We start from the raw sequence: 27512 nt of genomic DNA on the forward strand, positions 1-27512 counted from the left end.
GGGTCAAAGCGTGATGGAATTGAAGATATTTATATAACTGGATCTTATGTAATTGAAAGTCTCCCTGAAGTTGCTGGAATGATTTCAATGTGGTACCCCCATTACATCTCCTCGGGTCGGGATCTCCACCGAGTCCCACGCACAGAAACCCTGTATGGCAGCCACAGGACAGAGATATGTACCATACCATAGGGGGGTCGTTTGTGTTAGAGTCCTGTACCATCCTATCTGTCGGACTGTAGTCTGCCAAAGCTGGATCACCACTTCTCCAGGGTGGAGGAGCTGGAGAAGATGGGTCTTTTCCATTGCAGCATGCTCGAGTGGATAGTTATATCACCATTCATTAATTATCAAGATGTCGGACACTACATAATAGGCATAGACGTCTGCCGCTGCAATTCCCCCACAGTACGTGGACTGTGTACAAGTGTGTAGCACCACTCTGATCGCTCCCCCATTCCAGAGAAATGTATTAAGTATAGCATTCACTTGTGCAAACCAGGATCGTGGAATCTTGTAAGGGAAGTTTTGCATTCTATAAACAATTCTGGGTAACGAGACCATCTTGAAAATGGCCGATCAGCCATACAACAATAGTGGGAGGGAGGACCATATTGTTGTTTCATTATTGAGACTAGCTAGCAGCTGGCTGATATTGTTGGCCAATGAAACCGTAGGGCATGGCGATATGAAGATTCCCAAATATTTGAATCTCTCTGTTGCATGTGACAGCTGTGTCACCCAGGTACCTCGTCCCTAGTTGCCGAATACTGGAAAGAGCACGCACTTAGTGGGGTTAGTGTGCAGACCAGTATTTTCCCCCAAAAATGTAGGGATTTGTAGGATACGCGGTCCCGAAAACCACAGATCAGTCATAAAAAAGAGGACGTCGTCCGCATAGAGTGAAATGCAGTCTAAGTGAGTTTGGGACCATTCAAACCCTCGAAGCACTGGGTCACCATGAACCCAGGCTGCTAAGAGTTCCACCGCTAGGGGGAACAGCAGCGGGGATAACGGGCAGCCCTGCCTTGTGCCTCTGTGGATATGGAAGGGATCTGAGTGATACTCAGCTATTCGGACAGAGGCTGTTAGATTAGTGTAGAGGAGCTGGAATTATGCGATAAAGCGAGGGCCAAAATTGACCTCCTCAAGTAATGGGAACAGATAGACCAAGCTGAGTGAATCAAAAGCTTTATCCATGTCTGTTAATAATAGGGCTGCTGGGTGCCCCAAAGTAGGGGCCATCACCATGGCATTATGTAATCTACGTATGCTGTGGCGAGTAGCCCTTTGTGGCATGAAGGCCGACTGGTCTGGGTGAATAAAATCCATCACACACGACCGGAGGTGATCCACTAGAACCTTTCCTAACAAATTAGGCAAAAAATTAATGAGGGAAATGGAGCGGTACGATGATGGGTCTTCTGGAGGGCACCCTGGTTTGTGGAATAAAACTATCTCTAAATGTCTCCAGTCCTGTGGTAAAATACCCTGTTCATGTCGTAGTGTATGGCGGCAAGTAGATGGGGGCCTAAAATATACATGTTCGGCTAAAAGAATTCCATTGGGAACCTGTTAGGAGGATCAGGGGCCCGCCCCGGACAAATAGCATGCAGAGCCGCGGTCAGCTCGTCTAATGTAATAGGAACCTTAAGTTTGTCTTGCACGTGGTCCGTGAGTTTACGTAGTGTTATATCTTTAATAAATTCCGCTATTTAGCCGTATGATAGGTGCTCACGATGCTCATATAGGGAGGTAAAATGCTGGGCGAATTACCGGGTCACTTGGTCCAGCGAGGAGCAGAGGCCCCCGTCGGGATTTCGTACGGTAGGCACTATAGCGGGGGACTTTGTCGGGTTGGCATAGCCTATGGAACATTTTACTCGACTTATCGCCCCACTGATATATCCAGTGCTGTGATGCTTCCCAGATCTCTTTGGCCTCCCCCATTTGATATTGTTGTATTTCTTGTTGCATTTATAGCAAATTGCACTGGAGAGACGGGCTAGGGGCCAGATTGAGTTGTGTCGTCAAAGACACCTGATGCGCTTCAAGCTCTGCCAATTGTTCTTTCTGCGTGCGTTCCTCTTTAGTACGATAGCTAATTTGAAAGCCAGATCCTTTTGCACGCGAGTGCATTGAGTGTCTGCACACACCGGCAAGGGGATGTCTGGGGGGTCCCTGGAACCCACGTTCACCCCTGCAGAGGTCAGCTGTCAGGGGGCACACTGACAGTCAGTGTGCCTCCTGACAGCTTCTTTGCCTCTGTTCCCACGTCTGTAATATAGAGCGGGCACATAGGCACACTGATTTCCTCATTTCCATGGAGACATGCCCCCATTCAAACAAGGGGAACGCCCTTTGATAATAGCGCTGGTGCTTTATGTGTACCAGCCCTATCGATATGACAGAAAGGGACGCAAAAGCATCTGTGGCCCTTCTGTAATACCAAAGTGCCCGGGGGGGTGGGGGGGGGGGCAAAGCAGGTGCAAAAGCCTGTTACGCCCCCAAGGCACGCCGGTAATATTGCTACAGGAGGTTAAAAGCAATGAACTAAACAAAAAGTGCAGCCCAAAAGAGCATACCCTGTTTCAGGGCTGCACTGTATCAGTGTATAGTACAGTATATAATCATCTTGGGCCTGGTACACAAAGGACTTTCTGTAAGCAGGTGTGCATTTCTTTTGACTTACTCAAGGCATATTTCAAGTAGATAGTAATACATTTATAGTCAATTTATGAACTATAGTAACCAGACCCCTTAACAGAACATGTTTAAGATAGTACAATGCCACAGTGGCTAAAGCCAGCCCTAACCACTTCCAGATAACATATTTAATGAGTGAATCATAGCTAGTCAACCTATTTGATATAAATACATCAAGAAATTATACTTATGTTGTTAGCAACTGCACTCATTCTTAACAATATTTATAAACTGTTTAAAGTGTTAGCCTTTGTAATTTATCAAAGTATTGAGTAACGATTATCAGAAAAAAGAAATTAGTACCCGCTGATCAACAGTCCATTCCACTCCTCACTCCTACAATTTAATTATTTTTTCTGGTGACGAGCATCATACATCTTTGTAAAAAAAGAAGTGGTGATGAGTGGGAATTTCTCAAAGCCCGCATCTAGCGCTGACTAATGTAAGGATTGCTGAATACCAAGTTATACAGTCTTGATTCGACCTCATACCTATTTCTTCCACCAGCATACACTCCCTGTCAATTAATTTCACTTTTGCAGATTTTTTTCCCTCCCTGTTTTCTCGTTTTGTCACAGTTTTCAGTCTTTCTTTTTCTCCTCTTATGATTTTTCCTCTCTCTTACTCTGGGTCATACTCTGACAAGGAAAAGTAGGTCCCGGTCACCAAAAAGAAGAGCTGGTGGGCCCCACCTGCAACCACCGGCTCAAACTAAACTTTGCATGCAACTTGTATTCCCTTGTAAATTCCAGTGGCTGAAATGACAGAGCAACAACCAGCCTCATTAAACATCAGGCAAAGGAATTACTTTTTTTACTGTTGTAACTCGCACAAATGCAAATGCTGCATTGTTAATCTTTTTCGAGGGTATGCGACCCTCCGGACACAGTGCACTTCACTGCATGGACTGCACCGTGTACATGACCAAAAAAAAACAAAGGGCAAAAGGGAAGGCCCAGGGGTATGGAGAAGAATACCCCACCTGTGTAAAAAACAAAATCTAGAAGGAACATGGGGCATCCGCATAAAAATAAAATAAAAGTTGTTCCACCAATAACAAAAAAGAGTAGATGCTTTACCAAGAAGGATTGTAATCATGAACAAAATATACACAGGTTAATTCAGGAGGTGAGCAGGACTTATGTACAACACTGTATCTCACCACAGGAATGCCGTCCACATGTAGAATACATCAGCTTGGTCCCACTGTGAAATTTCTGCTAATCTTTTTAAGTTAAGTCAGACATTGCATGTCCCTTGAAACTGACTGTCCACTATGAACTCTTTAGCATGGAGCCCTGCAGGATCACAGTGTGCTCTGTAACAGGACCCCTGCAACCCCCCAACTGCAAGAAGAACGAGTAAGTTTAGGGCCGCCTGCTTCCCAGATGCAGGATTTTATCTGGGGAGAGAGTTCCCAGATCACTCCCTCGCCCGCCTGCTGGGGACCGCGGCCTGCCGCAGATGCCATTCTGGGCCTCCGAAAGACAGGTCTCCGATGTCGGCCCCGCCTAATCAGCCGAGCCGGGCCGAGTCAGTCACCACACCATCTGCTGCTATCGATGCTGTCTTCCCTCAAGGGCTTCTCCCAGGTGGGTGTCCGGATTGCTGTTTGCTTTTCGTGATGGCAGCTTGTGTTCCTATGCCCTCGGGGCCACAGGCAATGGGGAATGTGACACCTCCGAAGCAGACCGCAGGGCCCAATTCCTTTGTGTTCCCACCGTTCTCCGCACCGGGATCTGCTGGGTCCCTACTTTCACTATCAGGGTGCCTTCCAGGATCACTTCTTTTTAGCGGATAATAACAGGATTACGGGGTCCTGCCTGACTCCAAAAGGGAGCCTGCGGAGGACATAATGCCACCCGATAACTCCGGACCATCTCAACAGCTAGTCTCCCTCGCCAAGGAATCCTGTCCTATGCTGCGTCCCCCCTCCGACTCTACTCCATGGAATCCTGCTCTCTGTGTTCTTCTTCTGGATTCTTGACTTTCCTGACTTTTGTGCTTCCCGTCTAAGATGGTCTCTGTCTATACCCACGACCCGCCATTTTGTCTGACCTTTGTTCCGTTCCTTCTTCCCTCAGGACTCCTCCTGATGACCCTTGATCGTTTTTCTCTTTTTGCTGGGTGGCTTTAAATATATATGCAAATATGTATTATATAATTATCCAAGCCTAATTGCTGTTAAAATGTAATCCTGTGTGAATTTACTATTTGTATATATAGAACTCTAACCACTAGTATATGTAGTAGACTTGTGTACTTACTACCATTCCTATGTGATTTTAGAGTTTATCTGTTTGTATCTCTTCCTTGAGTGACTTTCAACTTGTACATGTGCATTTTTTCCTGTTTTTATCTCTCCCTTGAGTGACTCTACACCTTGTAGATTTGCAAAAAAAATTCTGTTTGTATCTCTTATGTAACTCATGTAATCCACCTTCAGGTAACATTTGCGCTATATAAAATCGCATAAAATAAAATAAGAATTAAATTAACAAAATCGTAAAAAATCTACCTCGCCTTCTGCTGTTAGATTGATGTCTAGATACAGCAGCCTAATCATGGAACGGGTTCTGATAAACGACCTGACATTTTAAGTACGATTCGTTCCAGGTGAGTCACATGAGAAGCCACCATCTTTCATTAGGGTTTTATATTGTAGCTCACTCAATTGAGTCAGCTCACCAGGAGTATAATTGATACACTGCAAAAACACTAGGGGCAGAGAAAATAAAGGAATAGCATTGACTATGTCTCCACTTATTTCTTTTTTAATGTTCTCTCACCTGCCTTTTCACATTGCATTCAGTAAAGTAGAATTTGTTGGTCTATTGTACAAAAAAGGGGTTCCCCTGTTATTGGATATGTTCCTAAGTCAGGGTCTGAACAACAACTGTATTTAAAGATTACTTAGACAACTAATGAAAACTTGGGCAAGCGTACATATTAACAATTACAGAACCCAGATCAAAGTGTAATAGGAAATTACATATTTTGGAATGAAAAAGACTAAGAATTTGTACACATAGTAACTATACTTTAGATAAATACATAATTCAAAGAAGCAATCATTTTCATTTTTGTAAATATTTATATAAAACCAGTTCATTCTGCCGTCAAAAGCGTAAATACATCAAGCCTAGTTAACCACTCGTACCTCTGCATTCATCCTTCTATTGTGCATATATGTTTGTTCAATCATTTAATAAGAAAAACAAGGTCTATGACAGATATCTTTTATCATACACGTTGCTCTAATTCTAAAACGACATTTGTAGGTCTAAACAGTGTTATTTGTGCAGATGACAAAGCTTTTGGACTCTGTCAAGATTGATAGAAAGTATACAAGACAATGTGAAATTTAGAAAAGTAGCAAAGATCTTTTATTGCCAATATAGACTTAACCTAGTGTATTTGTTTCACAAAACCTTACAACTTCAAAGACAGAACCGAACACATGGAACACATAATTAACAAATGAGTGACAGTGTTGCACCTCCACCAAGCCCCCCGCTAATGGCCGCGTGGTATGCAGTATGGCAATCTGCAATCAATACTGGCTTGCTCAGACCTCAGACATGACCGCTATGTGTGTACAGTTTCTTTGGTGCTAACTATTACCCATGTTAATGGTATGTCACAAGAGATCCGCATCCTTTGACTATTTGGGATGAAGTTATTGACTGAAACAGATGCTATTCAGTCATTTTGCTCTACAACAGGAAGGCCCACACAGAAAACCACTGTGAAAGGTGTGAACATTCGCCCTACCACAGCTTTTCTGCCAACAGCACTACACATACTAGGACCAGGATGCCCCTATTTTTAATTTCACCTTTCTGATTATAAGCATGGGCATTAAATTCCCAGATTGCTTAATGATGTCAGTTGAAAACAGGGACTGGCCCACGGTCATCTTCAAGATGACCAGTTGACAACTGAGAGAGTGTTTTTCAATGGTGTTATGAGTCCTGTTTTCTGCACCCCAGGTCTGCAGGGACTGGGCTCTTAACCTATGGGTCCAGGGACTTAGTTCAGTGCACAAACACTGAGGTAGGAAGACCAGTTTAAGTGCAGTCTCAAACAACCCACTGAGCATTCATGGGAAGGTAGTGGTTGTGTTGTCTGGGTTACTAACAGTCTCATAAAGAGTTCAGTGACACAGTCATAATCCAAACTCAATGTCCTTCTTAAAATAGCACACTCAAGCATTGCATTAAGAATACCTCTGTATATTTTAAAGAGTTTATTTCAACAGTCTTCTTTTGTTGTTAGTACATGAATAATGACCACACAGAATACAATTAAAATAGCACTTGTGCATGTTGCCAACAAAGAGATTACAATAAAAAAGTTCTAACATTTTTAAGAATATTCCTATCATCCTTCTTCCCTTGTGCTACTTTTATGCACTACACTACGAGAGCATGGAATGGCTAACTTGCTTCTACAGCTTCTTAAAGGACCAACTCTCAAATACGTTTGTGCTCCTAAAACCAGATTCGATGAGCAAAATATCCAGCAGAGACTTCCAGCATTGGTGGGACATTCTGCAATGTCCTGGAATTAACAGTTTTAAGATTGTGATTTCCACTTCTCAGGAAAAATGCTTGACATAAGATTACTTAAGCAAGTGGTGTGGGGATCACATAATCTACTCACCCATGTTCCATGTATTATTTTCTGATGGATTAATCACTTTGAGATTAATCATGGGTTGCTTAATCTCAGGATCCTATTTTTTATATAATTTTTTCAATTAATTTCAGGAAATCCGATATACATTCTGAATTCCTTATGGCTTTCATTTACGGGGACGCAAACCACCACCCCCATATCACCCTTCCTTTAACTTTTTAATGCCATTGCTGTTAATACAATTAATACTTTTTTAAATAGCTTCTATTTACTTATTAATTATGGGTGGAAGCTGTAGCCCCTCCTATAATCTTTAAGTATGCCCTTTCTATTTTGTTTTCCTTAACCCTTCCTTTATGTTACATTCTACCTTCAAGTTATTCCTTGCACTTAAACCACTGTACTCAGCTGTTCTTTCCCATTTTATTTTATAATCAAAAAGATGTGGTGCAACACAAAACTGCCCATTCTTTACACATCACTAAAACCTAAATGCAAGTTGTGCTTGACACTCCAATTGAACATGCACTGGTCACATGAGATATACATATAATAATGATTTATACACATGCTGTGTTTGATGCTGCTATTGCAGGAGAATCATTATTGTAGAATTTAAAGTTCTCGTATGGAATGTTTACTAATGTCGAAAGAAATATTGTTGAACGTTTAACTTAGGACCTGTTTTTACTAAATAGGAGATGCATTTAATAAAATAATCTAGAAATAATTATTTGATGTTGATAGCTAAAGTGACTGACATGCATTAATAAAACATACATGATACATTCCAACTACATGGATATACAGTGAAAGCATATGCCACAATGCAAAGATTAACATTTGGAATGTGTAATTGTTCCAAAAACAATCCTATTTACTTAATTGCCTAAACATTAAGCCTGATTCCTATATGGGTATTATATTGTCTGTGTAATTGCTAGAGATATCGTTCTTATCTCTCAAGGATCCTTATATGTCTGCTATCTCAGTACAGGTTAAACAATACAAATTAAATGTATGCATTAATGCTACATGCGTGTACTTTCAAAGTAGCTCTCATCTAAACCTACTATTGTGCAGTTTGATTGCTTATTGTGTGATCCATGCAATATGAGCTGAGCTAAAACTACTAAAGAAATATTATATGAGTATATTTTTTAATTTGCACACCAATATTAAATGGGAGACATTAATTTAATGTCTTAAGTTAGCATTTACTCAAAAGGATTTTATTTAATTGTTTTAATGCAATACAGCAATAGATATATGTCTCGGAAAGGAATTTGACTACGAGCACATGTGAAACCTGTAGACAAACTAACGACTATCATGCTCTAGCCTAAGTGTGTGACCATGACAGTGCTCCCATGTCCATTGGGGGATTTTTCTCTACTTTTAGAGTATGCAATATGAGAATCCACCTCATCATTGAAACAAAAACAATGGACTTTTATTGATGATGCAACAAAAAAGGTGTCACCCAAGAACTTGTGGACTATAACCTATTGACAACAGTGAACCCTCTTCAGAACTCTCTTGGAACGCTGCTGAACCTTCCCTTGCTTATTCTTTGTGAACTTCTTTGCTGAAGCCCTTTATGTAGACCCTATGCAGAGTTTCCCTTGGACTCTAATCTGAACCCCTTCCATGATACCCCTATCTTCTTGAGCAGATTGCAGGAGATCTGTTTCTCAATATTCCCTTGGACTTTGCTACGAGCATAGCTCGGGCTGACACTTGCTTCCAACCTATTGAAGACTCTTGACCGAGCTTCTGAGATGCTCATTATTGATTTACTTAGACCTCTTTGCTTTGTTCATTGTTCTGAAATAGAACTCTTTGATTGCTGAGCCTTTTATCCTTTTGGACTGTGATTGTGTTATTTAGATTGCTAATGTATAGAAAGGATAACTTGAGATCGTTTTACAAACACCAGAAATTGATGTTGTTAACCTGTATCACTTTCACTGAGCTATTTGTATGTCTAATTCTAGTTCGCATTAACTTCCTCAGGATAATTGGTCTCCCTGTTGTAACTTTGAACTTATGTAGAAATGGTCTTCTGAGAGATTTGTTTGAACTTAACTACTAATTTGTAATGAACACCCTTGAACTTGGCTACCGATTCGTGGTCCTCATTGTGTAGCCAAATTGGTTGCAATTTGCACTGCTAATTGAAATTAAGCATTAATTGGACAAGTAATTCTAACTCTCTTTCCTCTCAGTGTGGCTTATAAAGACTCATTGGAGGACCAAGATAAAAAGTAAATAAGGGATTTATTGATCCAACAAAGGAGAAAACCTAAACTCCTACCGTGGGCCCAGAACTGCTGGATCAGAGGTCACCATTGACCACTTCTTTTAAAAGACAAAACATTTTATTACCACTTTTAAGAGTGCAATTTCTACTTCTCAGGAGATATTTCTTAAGCAAATGGTGTTGGGCATCACACTGCTCGCTTAAATAATCAAAAGGAAGGATTACATTACAAATATCCTAGATTTCACAAAACAAGGTTATCAGTCCAGAAATACTACACTCCAATGCATGTATAAAGGAGTCAGCCCTTTTGAACTGTCGCCATTTGGTCATATATATCTCTAAGTCCTTATCGTTTCTTATGTTCCTCTCTGTCTCTGTGCTCATGTCTGTTACTTTGTGATTGCCAGGCTGAAAGCTACAGTTTAGGGGGAAAAAATTCGATAGGAACATTCTAATATTTAAAGTGGGTATGGGGAATATGTGGAAACAAAAAAGTTACATTGGTCAGTGCCATTTGCGTTACATCTCTTCTGGCATATACGTTCAGATGGTGGAAATGTTTGTATGTATAAGGGTACACATTTTAGTACTCCTAGAAAACTATGTGAATCACCAAAAAAGTCTGTAATTCATTCCACACATAATTATATTCCTGTAGATGCACATTTATGACTTTTTCAGCTTCCCTTTTGTGAATTGGGCCATTAATCCTGGTGCTTATCTTGCTCATTGAGGGTACCTGTGTTCACAACTGTCTATGTACTCCTACCCGTCTCTGACTCTTAGAGTCCCACTTTAGTTTCTTTGATTCTGTCTCCTCTCTTTCTGTCCCCATGCCCTTAAGATCATTTCCTCATACCTGCCTACACTTGTTTTTATTTGTTATTTGTGACCTTACAAGCAAATGGAGTAAGCCCACTGAGAGTAGCTGCCCTGGGTGTGAAGTGGATAGAGAGACAGACATGCACATCCTCTTCTTCTGCCCAGCGTACAGTGGAGCTAGAAAGAAATGGATAGTCCCACTGTGCAAAAACTTAGGCTTCTCTGAGTGTCTGGTGGCTTACAGGGTACTTAAAACCGACCTTGCTGAAAACATCGTGTTTGCTGTGGCAAAATACTTGGGCACTGTCTGGAATAGGAGGCGTTATTGTTTGAATCTAGCCCTTCGAAACTAGGAAGTATTTTACTAAGAATGTGGCCAACTTGAGCATTTGATTGAAATAGTTTTATATTTTTAACTGTGGGAATTTTAATATTGTAATATCATTTTAATATTGTATCAATGTACTGTTTTTTGTATCTTTTATGATGAACAATCATCGAAATAAAGATTATGAAAATGAAAATGAAATTTGTTATTTCATTCACTTCAATTAATAATTAAAATTTTTCAGATTTTGATTTATTGCAGAGTTCTTCCTGCTTTTTTGTGAACATAATCAGGATTCACACCCATAAAAAATAGTGACAACAGCCAATAAACACAGTTCATCACATAGTACGCATAAATAAATAATTAAAATCCTGCTTATTAAAACTCAAGGATCTGGTGGTACAATATAAAATCCAGCACTCAGGTGCATGTTAAAAATACGGTTAAAATCACTCCAATTTAAAGCCATACAGTAAAACAGTGAAGTATGAAAAATTGTTCTTCTTGCCCCTACGGCTTCTAATTCCTGCTAGATTTGTCTTGTTGCTTGAAACTTTGCCCAAATGTCCCAACTTACCCTTAGATATAAACTAGTTGCTTTTATTGCAACACTTGAAATGTCACTGAACAGAAAAAATTATTTCTCTGCTACATTCTCTAATTGTTCTCTGCATAGAATCTTGGCTAGTGAGCATGATCTGACCTTCTTAGATGACAATGCAACATAAGTGTCACATTCCCCCTTTACTTTTTCAGAGTCTTACATTTCATTCCAACTTTGTATTAATCCTTGCCTATTTATAGTTTTACTCTTGACCTGATGTTCTCATGAAAGCAAAACAGTGGTGATGTCCTCTTATAAGATTGACACCTAAACCACGGTTTTTATTTCGACCAATAGTCACTGAAAAAAACATTGTTCAATAGGCCACATCACCTGTGTCCCTGGTGCAGCCGTTTTCCAATAAACTGAAGAAATCCTATTGTATCCACTACTATTTTCAAGCAATAATGTCTGGGAGCAGTAGGGTTCCCGATAAGCAATACAAGGCTGTTTGTATCATAACATGAATATCTTCCACTGAAATCTGGTTCTAAGGTTAATACTTTTTTACAATTTCCAGAGAAAAAAGTCCTATATGATCAAATTGATTTGAAAGAAAGACCTGAGGCAGGCCCAGGAGGAGTTTTTATAGATGAATTTTCATGAAAAAATCCATTGGGAAGGATGATTTTCCCCCCAAAAAATTGTATTTTGTGGTTTGGGACTGAAATGCTCTCCTGCTACTTTTCTCTGAAACTGCATGAAGGCTATGAAGACACCAAAGCTAAAAAACAACTTCACAAAGTGGAAGAGGAAACACCTTTACGCACAGGTAAAAAACTGATCACAGCATAACTAAAACGGGAATCCTGCAAGCATGGTAAAACCATGTGGCCTGTTATAAGATATATAATGCCGCTTATTATGATTATGATGAATTAAAATCTAAATCCAGGTAATATAGCACCCCATTAAAGCTACGTGAGCCTCTATAAGTGATCTATGCTTACCCCATTTCTCTTAGCCCCCTTACCATGTGTAATGCCCCACTCCCCCAGATCGATGCTTAATCTGACATAAAATGTAATAAAAATAAAGTTTTCATATTGTTTGATATAAACCAAGATGTGGATCAACCTATCACTGTCCACTACTTTCTTCATAGCAGAGTATTTGTGTTTCATTTTGTCGGCAGTCCAACAAGGAGGAGGCTATGGCCATTTCTCTAGTATGCAAAAAAGTCATTTTTGTACAGGAAGAGGTTTTTGAGAAAAGTAGGTGAGCCAAGGGTATTGTAAACTCTATGGGTACAGTAAAAGGACAAGAATCTCAAGGGTTTTTAAACAGTGCTCAAGGCTTCTTCTTGGAATATGTTAGGATATAAGGATACGATATCCGTTGTTGCCAGAAAGTGGTTCATATGGTAGTAGTTCTCAGATACTATGGGTGCATAAAAGATCCACATCCCAGGAGAGGGATTCAAAAACAACTTCGTATTCTGATAGCATAGTTCTTTAAAGAGGCTGGAAATATCTTTTGTACATTAGGCTCAACAGTTAAAGCTGTGAGATGTGCACCCTGATTGTTTAAATAATTAATTTAGAGACTGTGCAACTAATCACTTGTGTATCTTGTTCAAAAATCTATTTTCTGATAATAAAAAAGAATGACACAATATTAAAATAAAATCATAAACAAACACATTATTAAGGAAGAAAAACAACACCATTAAAAATAAATGCCCGATAGAGGGACCCTATAGATGTAACAGGATTTCACCTAGATGGACTAGTGTAAATCAGTTCAACATTTCATAGTTAGATTAAAAAACACAACAAATAGAACAAATACAGATTAAATTGTCATAAGAGTTATATCCTTCCAGTATACATAATGGCTAGTAAAAATCTGGCCAGATCTAAATATTCAAATTGAGATTGTAAGAATAATAATAATACCAATGCCAATAAAAGATGATCTTTGTTGTCTAGTACCATTCGCCTTTACAATTAGAAGTCAATACTTCTGCCTTAGATCACTATCTAAGGTGCAAAAAACAAAGGGGCCTATTTACTGTATTTTGTTGTATGTAAAGTACTAGTACAGGGGTATACTTCAAAATGCTATTTAGAAACCTGTAGCAGGAGACCTCAGGCTTCATCTCCTCTATCTTTTCTATTTGGGTAATCTTTGTACATGTGGGTATAACTGTGTGTAAATATGGTAGAGGCAAGGATGAGTAGCTCAAAAAGGGGGAATATCTATACTAAATGGGAGAGGTTTACTGAAATTGAAAGGGGGGGTTTAGGGAGAGATATGGCAAGACAAACAGCCCCAAAATAGTAGGACCATTGCTATTCATAAACTACACTTGTAAAGTTACTACACCCTAAATGAGTCAAAGCAGGCTCAAATTTAGTCCAGCCAAGCCTCTACTTAAGTCAAGCATTGCACATGGACAACCGATGTACGGCAAAATACTCCCATAAAAATATGAGAGCAGGGAAATAAAATAATCTATCATATAAACGAATGCTACATTACTTACAATATTTAGAAATTTGAATTTTTAAATTGACATTATATAAATATATATCATATCAATTTACACACACATATACATATAAAAACACTACTCTCCTTTATATGGAATCCTCATCAACACCACAAACACTCTAAAACTGCTTATCTCAAATGTATGTTTTTATAACAGAGTTTTTAAGCATAGGATTAGCATAGCGCCATCCACGCTGAGTTATAAATATGATATAGTACTTGCCTCAAATCAAATTGCTCTACTGAAATGTGGCTGGTTTAAGATCTAAATTGGGTGATCCCGAATTGAGAGGCTTTATTGATAATCATCATGTATGTGTGTCGCAAGAAACATAAGCTTTAGATCCTATCAATAGATCAGGTTACATTATCTGTAGTATAGAAAGTAGAACTTCAGCAGCAGGCCAACCTTCGGGTGGATTAGCAATTTGGCTAAAGATGTCACTTGCTTGTAAGCTCAAAAGATTGAATCTCAAAACTGCTGATATACTGAGGCCCCATATTACTTCACCTGTAGGGATGTTTGCAATAAGGTTATTTAATGTGTATAATCATTATTATTAAGAGTCCCCTACCTTACATTCTCTAAATATCTGCAACAAGCAAATATCAATAGTCATCTCATCTTAGCGGGGGATTTCAATTCAACTTTGAGCCACTAGATTTTATTCAAGCTCTTACAGGTGACGAAGATGAGGAAAGGGGCATATCGAGATTAGTGTATTCTCTCTCTCAGAGAAGTAGTCCAAGGTATCAGTACAAATCACATCTCTTACATTATCCTGTGGTCTTCGTGCTATCAATGGGCATTCAACATCTGACAAGGAAGCTGAATTAAACTTTTAAAACAGCATTGTCTAGAAGAAGAATAGACTATGGGATTGATTTAGATATCAGTAGATGGATTACTTTGTCACCACAAAAACGGATATCCCATCCCCAGAAATTGAAATCCCGTCATTTCCTCTGGGATTTAGATTTCAGCAGACACAATATCCATCATTATTGTGATGGAATAACCCATCCGCAGAAATCTAAATAAGGCCCAATGTTTTATTGTACCTAATTCTGTGGCCGAATAACGAAGATATAGTGAAAGTCAAAAGAAATGATAGTGACCATAATGTTTTGTCTCTCTCATTGAAGAATATCCCTTTAGATATGGGTTCACACTCGAGTTCATCAGCTGAAGCACCAATCTTCCATTCTAACAATAAAAGAAGGATTAAATGGCTCACTATTATGACCAACTCAGATACACTTGCACACATCTATTCGTTACTTTCCAATGCCCCATGTATATTTAAGGATTCTATCGAAGAAAAGGTCCTCATAATGAATATTTTTATTCATCGAATTGATTCCCTCAGAGTTTTTTTTTCTTCATAAAACAATGAAGGCTCTACCGTTCAGATGGAAAGAAATGCTCTGGTTTGACAAATAATGTAGATTGGCCAAACGAAAATTAATGGTTCCTTTAAAAAGCAGAGCTAGAGAGTTAATAGCTGTGGGAAGGAAACAGCAGAGAAGAGAAGGAAGGAACAAAATTGGTGGGAAATGGTTATAGCTGCCAATAAGAGAGATGGAATATTTTTGGGTCATATTCTTGCATATGGAACTACCAACCAATATCAACTAAAAATGAAGACATTAACATCCAGCCTTAGATCTGGGCTTATTATTTTAGTCATCTTTATACTGCTCAGAGCAAGAGAGAGTGTCTGTACATGAAAGGAGAGCAGGTGAACATGTTGTGTGCCTCAGAGAATATCCCTACAGTCTATTTTTCCATGGAAGATACTTTAGCAGCCATAGATAGTATGAAAACTAGGAAAGCCCCAGAAATGGACCAGATTCCTGGGGTTTGTTACTGGTCAGAACCGGTTGTATTGGGTTTCATATTGAATGTTTTATCGAATGCTAGAGCTAGGGGAGCCGAGATACTGAAATCCTGGAGAGGAGCAGAGATCATCCCATTTATAAGAAGGGGACTGTTGACAACCCAGCTAATTACAGACTGTTTAGCCTGATAGACAATGCCCAAAACTATTTATAAGATAATTATTGATTCAAATTCAAATATGGATGGAGGAAAATCAAGAGTTGTCACACCTTTAGGCAGACGTTTGGTTCCATATGAGCACTATTGATTAAGTGTTTCACTTTATTTAGATTTTTTGGAAGACCATTCATTTAAACAAAGGCCACTGGTATGTAGTGTTTGTGGGCCTTTGAGCAGCCTTTGATTTTATACCTCAGGTGAAACTATTGGTTGGAATCAGAGATATGGAGATGCCAGCTAATCTGCTTGACCTAGTAATTTGCTTGTATAGTGCCAATTTTGCACAAGTGAGATGGGGTGGGGTGGTGAACTGACTTATTAGGCTGTATTAGTGTTGTGAGAGGGTTACAGGCTCACCTTGAATCTGTTCACACTTTACATTAACTTGGTAATTAACACACATAGGGCCCGATGTAGGTAGCCCTTTACCGATCCGAATCGGCCGAAAATACCGATTTTCGGCCGTTTCCGATCGGTAAAGGGCTACCGAGATGTAGGGGCACATTTTCGGTAATTTTACCGAATCGGTATCATTACCGAATCAGTAAATTTACCGATTCGGTAATATGTACCGAATCGGTAAAATAATTACCGATTCGGTAATATTTACCGATTCGGTAAAATTACCGAAAATGCAATGTAGGTAGGCAATGTACCTTCTGCACATGGCTTACAGAATCGGTATTTTACCATGGAATACAAATCCATGGTAAAATACCGATTCCGGTGTGCATGCACATGTGTGCATGCACACCTATGTCATGTGACAGGCAGACCTGCCCTTAGGGCAGGTCTGCCTGCCACATGGCACCTGTGCCTGTTTTGGGGGTGCCAGAGGGTGTCAAAGTGACACCCCCTGCACCCTTGTGAATTCTTTAATTACCGATTCGGTAAATACCGAATCGGTAATGCCTAATCATTCCTATGGGCTTCAAAGCCCATAGGAATGAATGGGCATTACCGATTCGGTATTTACCGAATCGGTAATTAAAGAATTGTTAAGGATTCGGTAACGAATCCAGATGTTGGGACCTACATACCATTTACCGATTTTGAAATACCGAATCGGTAGGATTCGGTATTTTAAAATCGGTAAATGGCATTTACCTACATCGGGCCCTAAGGGCCCGATGTAGGTAGCCCTTTACCGATCCGAATCGGCCGAAAATACCGATTTCCGGCTGTTTCCGATCGGTAAAGGGCTACCGAGATGTAGGGGCACATTTTCGGTAATTTTACCGAATCGGTATCATTACCGAATCGGTAAATTTACCGATTCGGTAATATGTACCGAATCGGTAAAATAATTACCGATTCGGTAATATTTACAGATTCGGTAAAATTACCGAAAATGCAATGTAGGTAGGCTAACCGCCTGATTCATCATGCTCCCGTTTTGCGAGGCCCTAATAGCGATTCATAGCGAATCGCTATTAAGGACTCGCAAAACGGTCTTCATGTAGGAATATGCAAAAAAATTGCGATTCCTTACAATTCTTTATTTGCGATTAGCAAATTGCTAATCGCAAATAAGGAATAACTCCCCATTCATTCCTATGGGCCAAAAGGCCCATAGGAATGAATGGGGAGTATTCCTTATTTGCGATTAGCAATTTGCTAATCGCAAATAAGATAGCGATTTGAAGGGTGCCAGGGGTGTCCACAGGACACCCTGTAGCACCCCTCAAATGAAATTTAACACATGTGTTGCACACACACATGTCCAAAGGACATGTGTGTGTTTAACATGCAACTCAGAAAAATGCATTTAAATGCATTTTTCTGAGTTTTCGCAATTTACCACGAGGTCTGACCTCGCGGTAAATTGCGCCTAGAAATTGTGAATTCGCAAAAAAAAATAGGATGATGAATTGCATTTAAGGAATCTCAAATAGAGATTCCTTAAATGTAATTCCTCGCAAAATTGCGAGATCGCAATTAGCGATTTTTACATTTGGGATGCTGAATCCCAAATGCAAAAATCGCTCTCGCAAAGGGCCAGATTCTCAGAATCTGGCCCTTTGCGAGCGCAAAAAAGCTTGATGAATCAGGCTGAATGTACCTTCTGCACATGGCTTACAGAATCGGTATTTTACCATGGAATACAAATCCATGGTAAAATACCGATTCCGGTGTGCATGCACATGTGTGCATGCACACCTATGTCATGTGACAGGCAGACCTGTGCCTGTTTTGGGGGTGCCAGAGGGTGTCAAAGTGACACCCCCTGCACCCTTGTGAATTCTTTAATTACCGATTCGGTAAATACCGAATCAGTAATGCCTAATCATTCCTATGGGCTTCAAAGCCCATAGGAATGAATGGGCATTACCGATTCGGTATTTACCGAATCGGTAATTAAAGAATTGTTAAGGATTCGGTAACGAATGCAGATGTTGGGACCTACATACCATTTACCGATTTTGAAATACCGAATCGGTAGGATTCGGTATTTTAAAATCGGTAAATGGCATTTACCTACATCGGGCCCTATATGTCAACAAGAATGATCGCCCCCAAATTGGCCGACCTGAAAATGCCCGCCCTACTGTTTGCAGATGATAAGTTATTGAGTCCGAAAAATCATATGGGCTGCAGAACTTAATGAACAGATTCTCTATCACCTGCAAATAGTATGGTTTTGAAATCATGGTTTCTAAAACTAAATTTATGACTTCCTTTTGCATAGGTCTTTTAGAGGGAAGGTTAAGATGGGATTTCTTGCTTAGTGCATGTTAGGGAGTTTGACTATCTAGGAGTCTGGATTGCGAACACATTGTCATGGGTTCCTCAAATAATGAAGAGTGAAATGTCACTGCAGCATACGGGGTAAGCGATTGTGTATAACTTCCCACTGATATCTCCTGCTTTGAAGATCTGCTGTGCAAAAGGTCTTGGTGCAAAATTGTATCCTGCAGAGATATTGGGCCCTTATGAAATCAAGGGTTTGATGAAAACTGAGAATAGGTTTATAGATCAAACCTTAGGATGCCCTAAAATACCCCACTAGCAGCTATGTGCCAATACTTGGCTCTAAGGAATCTGGTGGATGTAGCTAAACTCAAGCCTCTAACCTATTGGATAAGACTCTGGAGTAGTAAGTCATTGGCTCCTATTAAACAATCATTTGCCAATAAAAAAATGCTAGATAAGCATGGACCCATAACTTGGTTTAATTACATAAAGTCCTGGATGTATAAGTTGGACATGGGATAACCCAGAACAGGTAACCAAGGAAATGCTAAAAACAAGATAATTGGTTACAGGTACATGAAGGAAGGATAGTGGAGATATCAGCCGGCATTCTGACAGAGAGTTTTCTTAATCTTAACCAAAGCTTGGAATTTGAAATATTTATGGACCGCATGGAACCATACCAGGGAAGATCCCTATTTCTGAAATTCAAGTTTGGGATTTTACCGGTTAATGCACTATGTAGTAGATTGCGAGGATCTGATATTTCACTTACTTGTCCTTTGTGTAAACTGAGTCCTGAATCTAAAGAGCATTTTTTGTTTTTTTGCCCCACTTATTACCATCTAAGGAAGACTTGGTTAATTCCTATATGTGGCATGTTGGGTGTAAGATGCAATTTAGAGGCCATTCGCAATTTTAGAACTGACAACATGGAGAGCAGATTGTTTTTGCGGTTTCCAGACATTTACTGTATACCTGACGGAAAAGAAGCAGATTAAAAAAGTACTTTAAGATTTTAGAATTACAGATGAAATAAGTATTTTGAAATGTACGCTTTTATTGTTGTATGGAATGGTGGATTGTATCTTATGGAATGTTGCATTGTATTTGATATTTTGTACATGTTTTATGAGGCTTTTTTCTTCCCAAAAAAACTTTAGTAAAAATATTGAGGGGCATATCAACAAGCAGCAGTGATAATATTATTGCCGCTTTAGAGCCCGTTTTCGGTGAAAAGCGGCGATAATATTATCGCATTATCAACAATAATATTAGCGTGTGTTTCCTTGCAGTAGCGCCCCTTGTCAGCACGCCTCCCATCGTGTTGCTAATGAGATGCAAAGGAGGCGTGCCTGACAAAACACCATGGGTAAATATCGCTAACCCAGCTTCGTGAAATTAACAACGAGGGTTAGCGATATTTGAAATCAAGTTAAGTATGCCTTAAGGCAAGAATTTAACGTCTGTTAAATTCCTGACTAAGGCATACCTTACATGAGGGGTGGATTGTGTGGCTAAGACCGCAGGACCTATCACCAAGGATATCACAGTTTTCCTTGGAACATCGCAGGAAACCAGTGATGTTCCATGGAAACACCGCTATCACTGGAATCATTATTGCCATTGCGCTGTGCGTTGTTGATACAGCGCTAGCATGGCGATAATTTTCAGCTATAGCTGGCGAGATGCAATCTGAAGCTAAGAGTGGCCAGCAATAACTATCGCTGCCGCTTGTTGATATGCCCCTTAGATCTTTCCCCTTTTTTGCAGCAGAATCTTTAAGCATAGGATTAGCTAGTGCTATCCTCCCAAGCTGAACAATGGCAAATGCCTTTTACCACTCCAGGCACAGAATTACAGCTTTGGATTGGTAAAATACTACCCAAGTCAATCTGAAATGAATAAAAGCAACCCATGACACCTGTGTTTCACTCTTAGTAGAGGTCGTCAGATAGCATGCTCTGACAAGCTCTAACCTTGTAAATATGTAGGATTTTTTTGTAGCCTGATGAGGCCTCTCTCTGCTACTGAGCATAAAACAAAGGTTGTGACTATTAACCATTGGTGCAGTGCTACTTTAGTTTTTAACATTGGGCAATCAAACTGGATAAGGTTGGCTTGTTTAATTACCTAGTTCATTTTGGACGAGTTTAGTTGGCTAAACCTGTACCCAGAGTGAAATGTCACTTTCGAAGAGGGTGAGGAGCAATGCTTAGCGTCATAAAAAAATAGAGAGTACTGTTAATTTAGAGCGCATGCTCTCTCGCCCTCCTTGTCTTCCATCCTGGACAAGGAAGATGAGAGCCGAATTTCCTGCTTTTAACAGTTGCATAAAATATATATTTTTAGGGAAAATGCGAAATCTCTTTACTAGTACAGCTGGTCCCCCTCTTGTCAGACATAGACCAAAATGACATCACTTTGCTTCTGCACCTAAAGTCCCTAGTTTTTAGGGTGCATTTCTGGTGGACTTGAAGTTTGAACACTCTTATGAACCCTTAAAACGTATGAAGGAGTCCCCTGTTAGGCTACTCTCTCATGTCTAAAATACATGAAAACCATGCTCTATATGACAAAAGGGTGTTTGTTAAATTCAGATTTGATACTGCGGGCACATTTACAATGGAAGTGATGGAGCACAGCATTAGCCTTCTTGGCTTAACGCTGTGCTTCGCCACTTCTGAAACACAGTGCTGCATCATATTTACAACAATATGGTGCAGCCCTGTGTTTCCCCCTGCGGTGGTGCTAAATTTAGCAGCCTAGTGCCAACGCAGGTACCCTTGCAACATACTGCAAGGGTGTCTGCGTTGCAGGGGAAGTTTGTTTAGGTGCAGGAAGGTGTCCCTTCCTGCACATAAACAATATTTAAAAGGTGTTTTGTAACTTCTATGTGTGCTGTTTAAAGCAGGACACATAGAAGTTGCAAAACATAATTTTTGTTTTAATGATTTTTTATGTGCAGGAAGAGACACCTTCCTGCGCATTAACAATCAATGGCGTTTTGCTGTTTCTATGTGTGCTGCACAATGCAGCACACTAGAAACAGCGAAACAGGGAAAAATCAAACATTTCTCCTCATTTCACCAGGGTAAGACCAGGTTTTCCCTGGTCTTAATTTTGTCGCTGCCTCATATTTACGCCACCCTTGTAAATATGGGGCAGTGTCAAAATCAATGGGTGTTGCGGTGAAACGCCCAATGTCCTCCCCTTTCACGCTAAGTGTAGCGTGAAAGGGTGCCTTATTAGAAGGCAGCGCTAAGCCACATTGAGTAGCTTACTGGCAGAGTAATCAACTTAGCCGTTTGTACTGCGTTTTGTTACTCTTGATTTATCAAGCTACTTAGGGCCATGCAAGGTTGCCTTGAGTGTCTTGATTAATTGTATCTCAATCGCTTTTGCACACCGTTATTTGGTGCAAAAGTGACACAACCCTTGATAAATGTGGCCCAAAATGTCTAGCAGTGTTACACAATAAAAGGCACCCTAAAGCCCTGACATTTGAGGGCTACATAGTTTATGGACCCTACTCAAGCAAGCATTGGTAAAGCCAAAGGGTCTAGCTTGCTCTTGCAACAAAAGCAAGTGGACATCTTCTTTTTTTTAGATTGTAACATATATTTGACATTTCCCAAATATCCACAAGAAATACAGCAAAAAAGCAAGCCTCGAAAATAATTGTATGTTGTGTCACTCCGACAACATTGTTATATTGTAGTGTTTTGCACTAGATGTGCCTACTGAATGAACACAGGAGTGCAACGCTAGAAGGCATTAATGTATGACATTCATGCCTTCGCTTCAGCAATAAAAATGTAAATCAGTATAGAATTATTTGCATAGAATGCTCAATCTGTCATTGATATATGGGATTGCAGTGCTTTTCGATAATATGGAAGTGCATTTCCATGACGTTCCGAGGTCTACACGCAGACCAGAGTCAGATTCTGTCTTCGGAGACATGAGGTCAGTGCAGTGACCAATGAGATATCTCTATCAGGTGAATGTGTCAGCATTAAGGAACTTAGGGGCATATTTTCAAGAAACAGAGTTAACATTTTCGCCGCTTTAAAGGGAGAAAACTGCCACTAAAGCAGCGATAATGGGCTTGATAATACGCCCTTGTGAATTCCCATAGAAGCCCATGTTCTGGTGCTGAACCGTAACACAAAACGAAACAGATTAAATAATATAGGAAACCATTTCAAAAGATATTTTGGGGTTTTCAAAGCACTGGAGACCTCCCTTTGAGTTGATCAAATATTTTTTTAGTTGTGAAAGGCCAATCACGTGCGTTCTGATTCACAACACTCAGGTACAGATTCACCAATGCTTTGCATCGAGTTTGTGTTACTTTTGCAGTACAATGCTGATGCAAAGTCTTACGGTTATGATGGATTTTCTATGCGCTGTTTTGCATTGCTTTGCTTCGAGGGGCATTCTATGGGCGGTCATGGGTGTTTCCATGCAACCAACCACGGGAAATGAAGTAGTCTATGTAAAATTATTCAACTTTTTAAAGGAGTTTATGTATATATTTTCATCTCTTATATATATTCTTTTAATCGGGCTGTCTATCCTGTGTCTGTTGCCCTATTATGGAGTCCTAATAGTCTTTCCTTTTTCAGATAATATTTTGCACATGTTTTGGCTACTATCTAATTGCTCTTTGCACAACTGGGGTATGTCTTGCTTTCTACCCTTTTTTTGTTGCTAACTTTAAAGCTCGATGCTCTATTAAAACTGGATTTCGGATTGTATTTTGCATATGAATCTGATGTAACTCAATTGCTTTTGTAGCACATGCTAGGATATGTTTTTTAAATGTATTTTTAAATGTATTTTGCACATGAATTGGCTGCTACTTAAATTGTTTTTGCACAATTTGGGATATGTCTTGGCACTTCAATCATCCTTCTGCTAATTTCAAACTCTATTTTCAGAATTTGCTATGTATTGAACAATGTGTATATGTAGCAGTTGCCACTAATGCGCTTCTCCTTGTTTTATTATATTTTAGGTAATAACTTGTACGTATCCTTTTATATGGACCTCGTTGGAGTTCCAAATCTTTAATAAATATTGAATTGAATTAAACCATGGGATTTGACACAGGCCCCTATTTACAAAGAATCATAGACAGGGAGTTGCCCAAAATTCCGATGCCTCCTCAAAGCAAGCACAATTTTGTTTTAATTTCTCCTTATTCTTCCTACTTTGCATGTGTGTTGCATTATATAGCACACATATAAAGTAGAAAATGACTTAAAGGATAGCTTTTATACTGCATGGGAGACCCTCCCCACACAAAATCTAGGCTTGAGACTATACAGACACCTTTGCACAATGGCGCAAGGTTGTGTGCATTAGTACATGGCTGCCAAAAGTGAACCAGCGCATGGAGAGAGCAGAAAACTGCCACAACTTTGTAGATATTGTGCTGTCCTGCTCTTTCCTATTCGTGCAACTCAGAGCAGTGTAACAAATTTAGTTGCTGTGTTGCGTGACATTTTAGTAAATATGGCCCTTGCGATGCACTCCTGTGATTTACTTCTCAGCCTAGAGTACATTTCCAACTTTTCCAGAATGCTTAAAGTTTCCAGGAGTGTTCTAGAGAAGCTGTTACTGCCTCAGTTACCCAATGTATAGTGCCAGAATTCATGCGTGAACTGGGCAACCCAGGACGCTCCTTCAAAAGATAACTCGTACTACTTGCCGATTTTGTTTGCCAATGCCTTTCAAATCTCAACTGTAAATAAGCAGCTATGTAATAATTTCACTGTGCATCCACATGGCATTTATAGGTCAGTTTAAGTCAATCCGCATCTTCATATAGTAACATTCAAGAACATATGAGGTCCTTACCTTGTACATTGCTGACGTAGAAGCCGACCCAACAGCGAATGCCACACCAATAATTGAATCACCATGGAAACCATCTGCATAAGCCATCATAACAATTCCTGTTATTGCCATTATTGCTGCAACTATCTGTGCAATATAAGACAGTTATCTTTAAAACGTAGCCAAATTAAATAATGCATGCTATAATTGTAGATCACACAGTTTACATTTGCACAACTTGCAATGTTGTCACAAGTAGACTTATTTAGTGATAACCTAACTGTTAAAAATAAAATATTATATGATGTATAAATATGTATGTGTACATATATATATACATCAGTAAAATACAGCACGACGCCCCCCCAACAGGCACAAACATCGACTGCGATATTCACTACTGTTGGGGAGAGAGGTCCCGCACCAAATGGGGAAAGGTGTGTACTTAAAGAGACTTACCATCAATGCCTCCCACAAAGACTGTCCGAAGGGTTTGTTTCCGTGGCTAGTAAAGTGGGGCACCACAAGGTGTTAGGGGACCTAATCACTGCATTGAGGACCCTGAAGCGGCTATTACAAAACCCAGAGTGGACAAGGTTTGGGACCTGCGTCTTCTGCAATCAAGGGCAATGGGTGTAACAACTAACTCCTGTAGGAGTGGACTGCCGTGTATTTAATCTGGCCCCCAGGTGCGATGTCAGCGCAGAAGTGAAACCGGCACTGAAGAAAGGCGAAGGCCTGAAACGCGTCTGCCCAGCGTTTCACTGATGTAACGATGTTTGCTGCAAGCAGATGAATTTGGCAAATTAAAGTCTCCTGTCAAGCACCGAGCATGTGTCGGCCCCTTTTGTCTTGTGAGAGAAGGTCTGGTTTGGATGTATCTCTCGGGTTGCAAGCCCTGAGTTACCGACACCCCCTCTCGTTCTGGAGCTTCGCGCCAGCTTGTGAAAAGTTTTGTGTGGTATTGAAAATACAGCGCAACGTCCCCCCCAACAGGCACACACATCGACTGCGATCTTCACTACTGTTGGGGAGGGAGGTCCCCGCACCAAACGATGTTGCTGCAAGCAGATGAATTTGGCAAATTATAGTCTCCTGTCAAGCACCGAGCATGTGTCGGCCCCTTTTGTCTTGTGAGAGAAGGTCTGGTTTGGATATGTATATATATATATATATATATATATATATATATACATATATATATATATATATATTCACTGAAAAAACCATAGGTTTCACACCAGTTATAGTTAGCTGGAAATTTTACTGACATAAAACCATTGAAATTCCACGTTATAGTTAGTTGGACTCACTATAACTTGCGCGTGTAATGCACTGCTGATGACGTCACATATTACATCACTCATGACATGGTCAGTGACATCACTCATGACATCACTGATGACACCATCCAGTGAATGTGTGGCTTTCTGAAAAATAAATATATTTTATATATGTATATGTAAAGGTCGATGGAACAATAAATGTTTAAATAAGTGTGTAAATGGATGTTTTTTTTTTAAAAAAATGATTGATTAACTGGCTTATTAAGTGTATCTTAGTGAATACATATATTAACGATTAATGTTTAAATATTTAAATATATGTATCAGTGTTTCACTTTGTGTATAAGTGGCTGCATGGGTTGGTGACTAACTCACTATTTGTATGTGTTTTGAAGACAGCATATGTGCAGGACTGTATGGGTGGATGAGTGTGAATATGTGTGTGTTACTGAGTGAATGACTGTCTCACTAGTGTCTTTATCAGTAACTACATATGTTTTAATCTAGTATATGTGAGTATTGATGTATATGAGTGAGTATATGTGAGAGTGAGAGATTGTAAGAGTTCCTGTTTAAATAAGTATGTGTTTCTATAAGTGATTGTTTAAGAGAGTAAGTATGTGTAAGTTTCCTTAGAAGTAAGGTGGTAGTGTGTGTATAGCTGTATTTGCAAATAAATGGATGTTCAATAGTTTATTTGCATGTGTGAGTATGTGTGTGAGTAACTTTTGGATGACTGCCGGTGTGTAACAGGATGTATAGGTGTATCACTACATATGATGAGTGTATATATGTATGAGTGACTATATAGAACTGTTGGTGAATGAGTGAATGTGTATATAGATGGTGGAATTATTGAATTGGTTGTTGTAACTGGTATGGGTATCTCCATTTTTAAAAAAAATGTAATTTATATTTTTCAATATGTGTTTCATGGGTTACATTACAGTGAAAGGAGGTCTGTCACTCTGTCACAAGGATGATGTCATGAGTGATGTCATGAGTGATGTCACTGACCATGTCATGAGTGATGTAATATGTGACGTCATCAGCAGTGCATTACACGAGCAATTTATAGTGAGTCCAATATAACGTGGAATTTCAATGGTTTTATGTCAGTAAAATTTCCAGCTAACTATAACTGGTGTGAAACCTATGGTTTTTTCAGTGAATTTAATAGGTTTTTTAAATGCTAATTCCTAACTATAACTGGTGTGAAACCAATGGTTTTTTCAGTGAATTTCATAGGTTTTTTAAATGCTAATTTCTAACTATAACTGATGTGAAACCTATGTTTTTTTCTGTGAATATATATATGTATATATATATATATATATATATATATATATATATATATATATATATATATATATATATATATATATATATATATATATATATATATATATATATATATATATATACACCAGCTTATCCAGGGTATTTTTGCTTTTAGTGACTTTCTTTTAACCATTCAAATTGCTTCTTTCACACAACACAACCATGCACCCTAACTTTCAGTTTTCAACTATCTGAATCCACCAATCATTGCTTGTGATTCAAGAGCAGTGAAACACCACAATTATTTTTTTGTAAACTCCTACTGTTCCAACTGCCATTTCATTCCTACACTTTATCTGACTGCACCAGAACCTTCTCTCACCATGTATTCTGTATGGATTATTGGACATAGCTACATCCACTGGGCTCAAAGGTATGCAGCAAGCAGAAATTATCACAACCTTGATTTATCAAAT

The 27512-nt window shown here is 39.4% G+C and overlaps 1 protein-coding gene across 1 annotated transcript in view; it reads right to left on the reverse strand.

Moving 5' to 3' along the window:
- SLC35F4 (solute carrier family 35 member F4) overlaps window positions 1–27512 on the reverse strand; it is a 581324-nt gene that overhangs the window by 21996 nt on the left and 531816 nt on the right. The window contains exon 5 of the mRNA XM_086937979.1: window positions 24491–24616. Within this exon, the coding sequence (XP_086794105.1) occupies window positions 24491–24616 (126 nt within the window). The remainder of the gene's footprint in view (window positions 1–24490; window positions 24617–27512) is intronic.

This window comes from Lissotriton vulgaris, chromosome 9 (assembly GCF_964263255.1).
Source record: "Lissotriton vulgaris chromosome 9, aLisVul1.2, whole genome shotgun sequence".
Taxonomy (NCBI): domain Eukaryota; kingdom Metazoa; phylum Chordata; class Amphibia; order Caudata; family Salamandridae; genus Lissotriton; species Lissotriton vulgaris.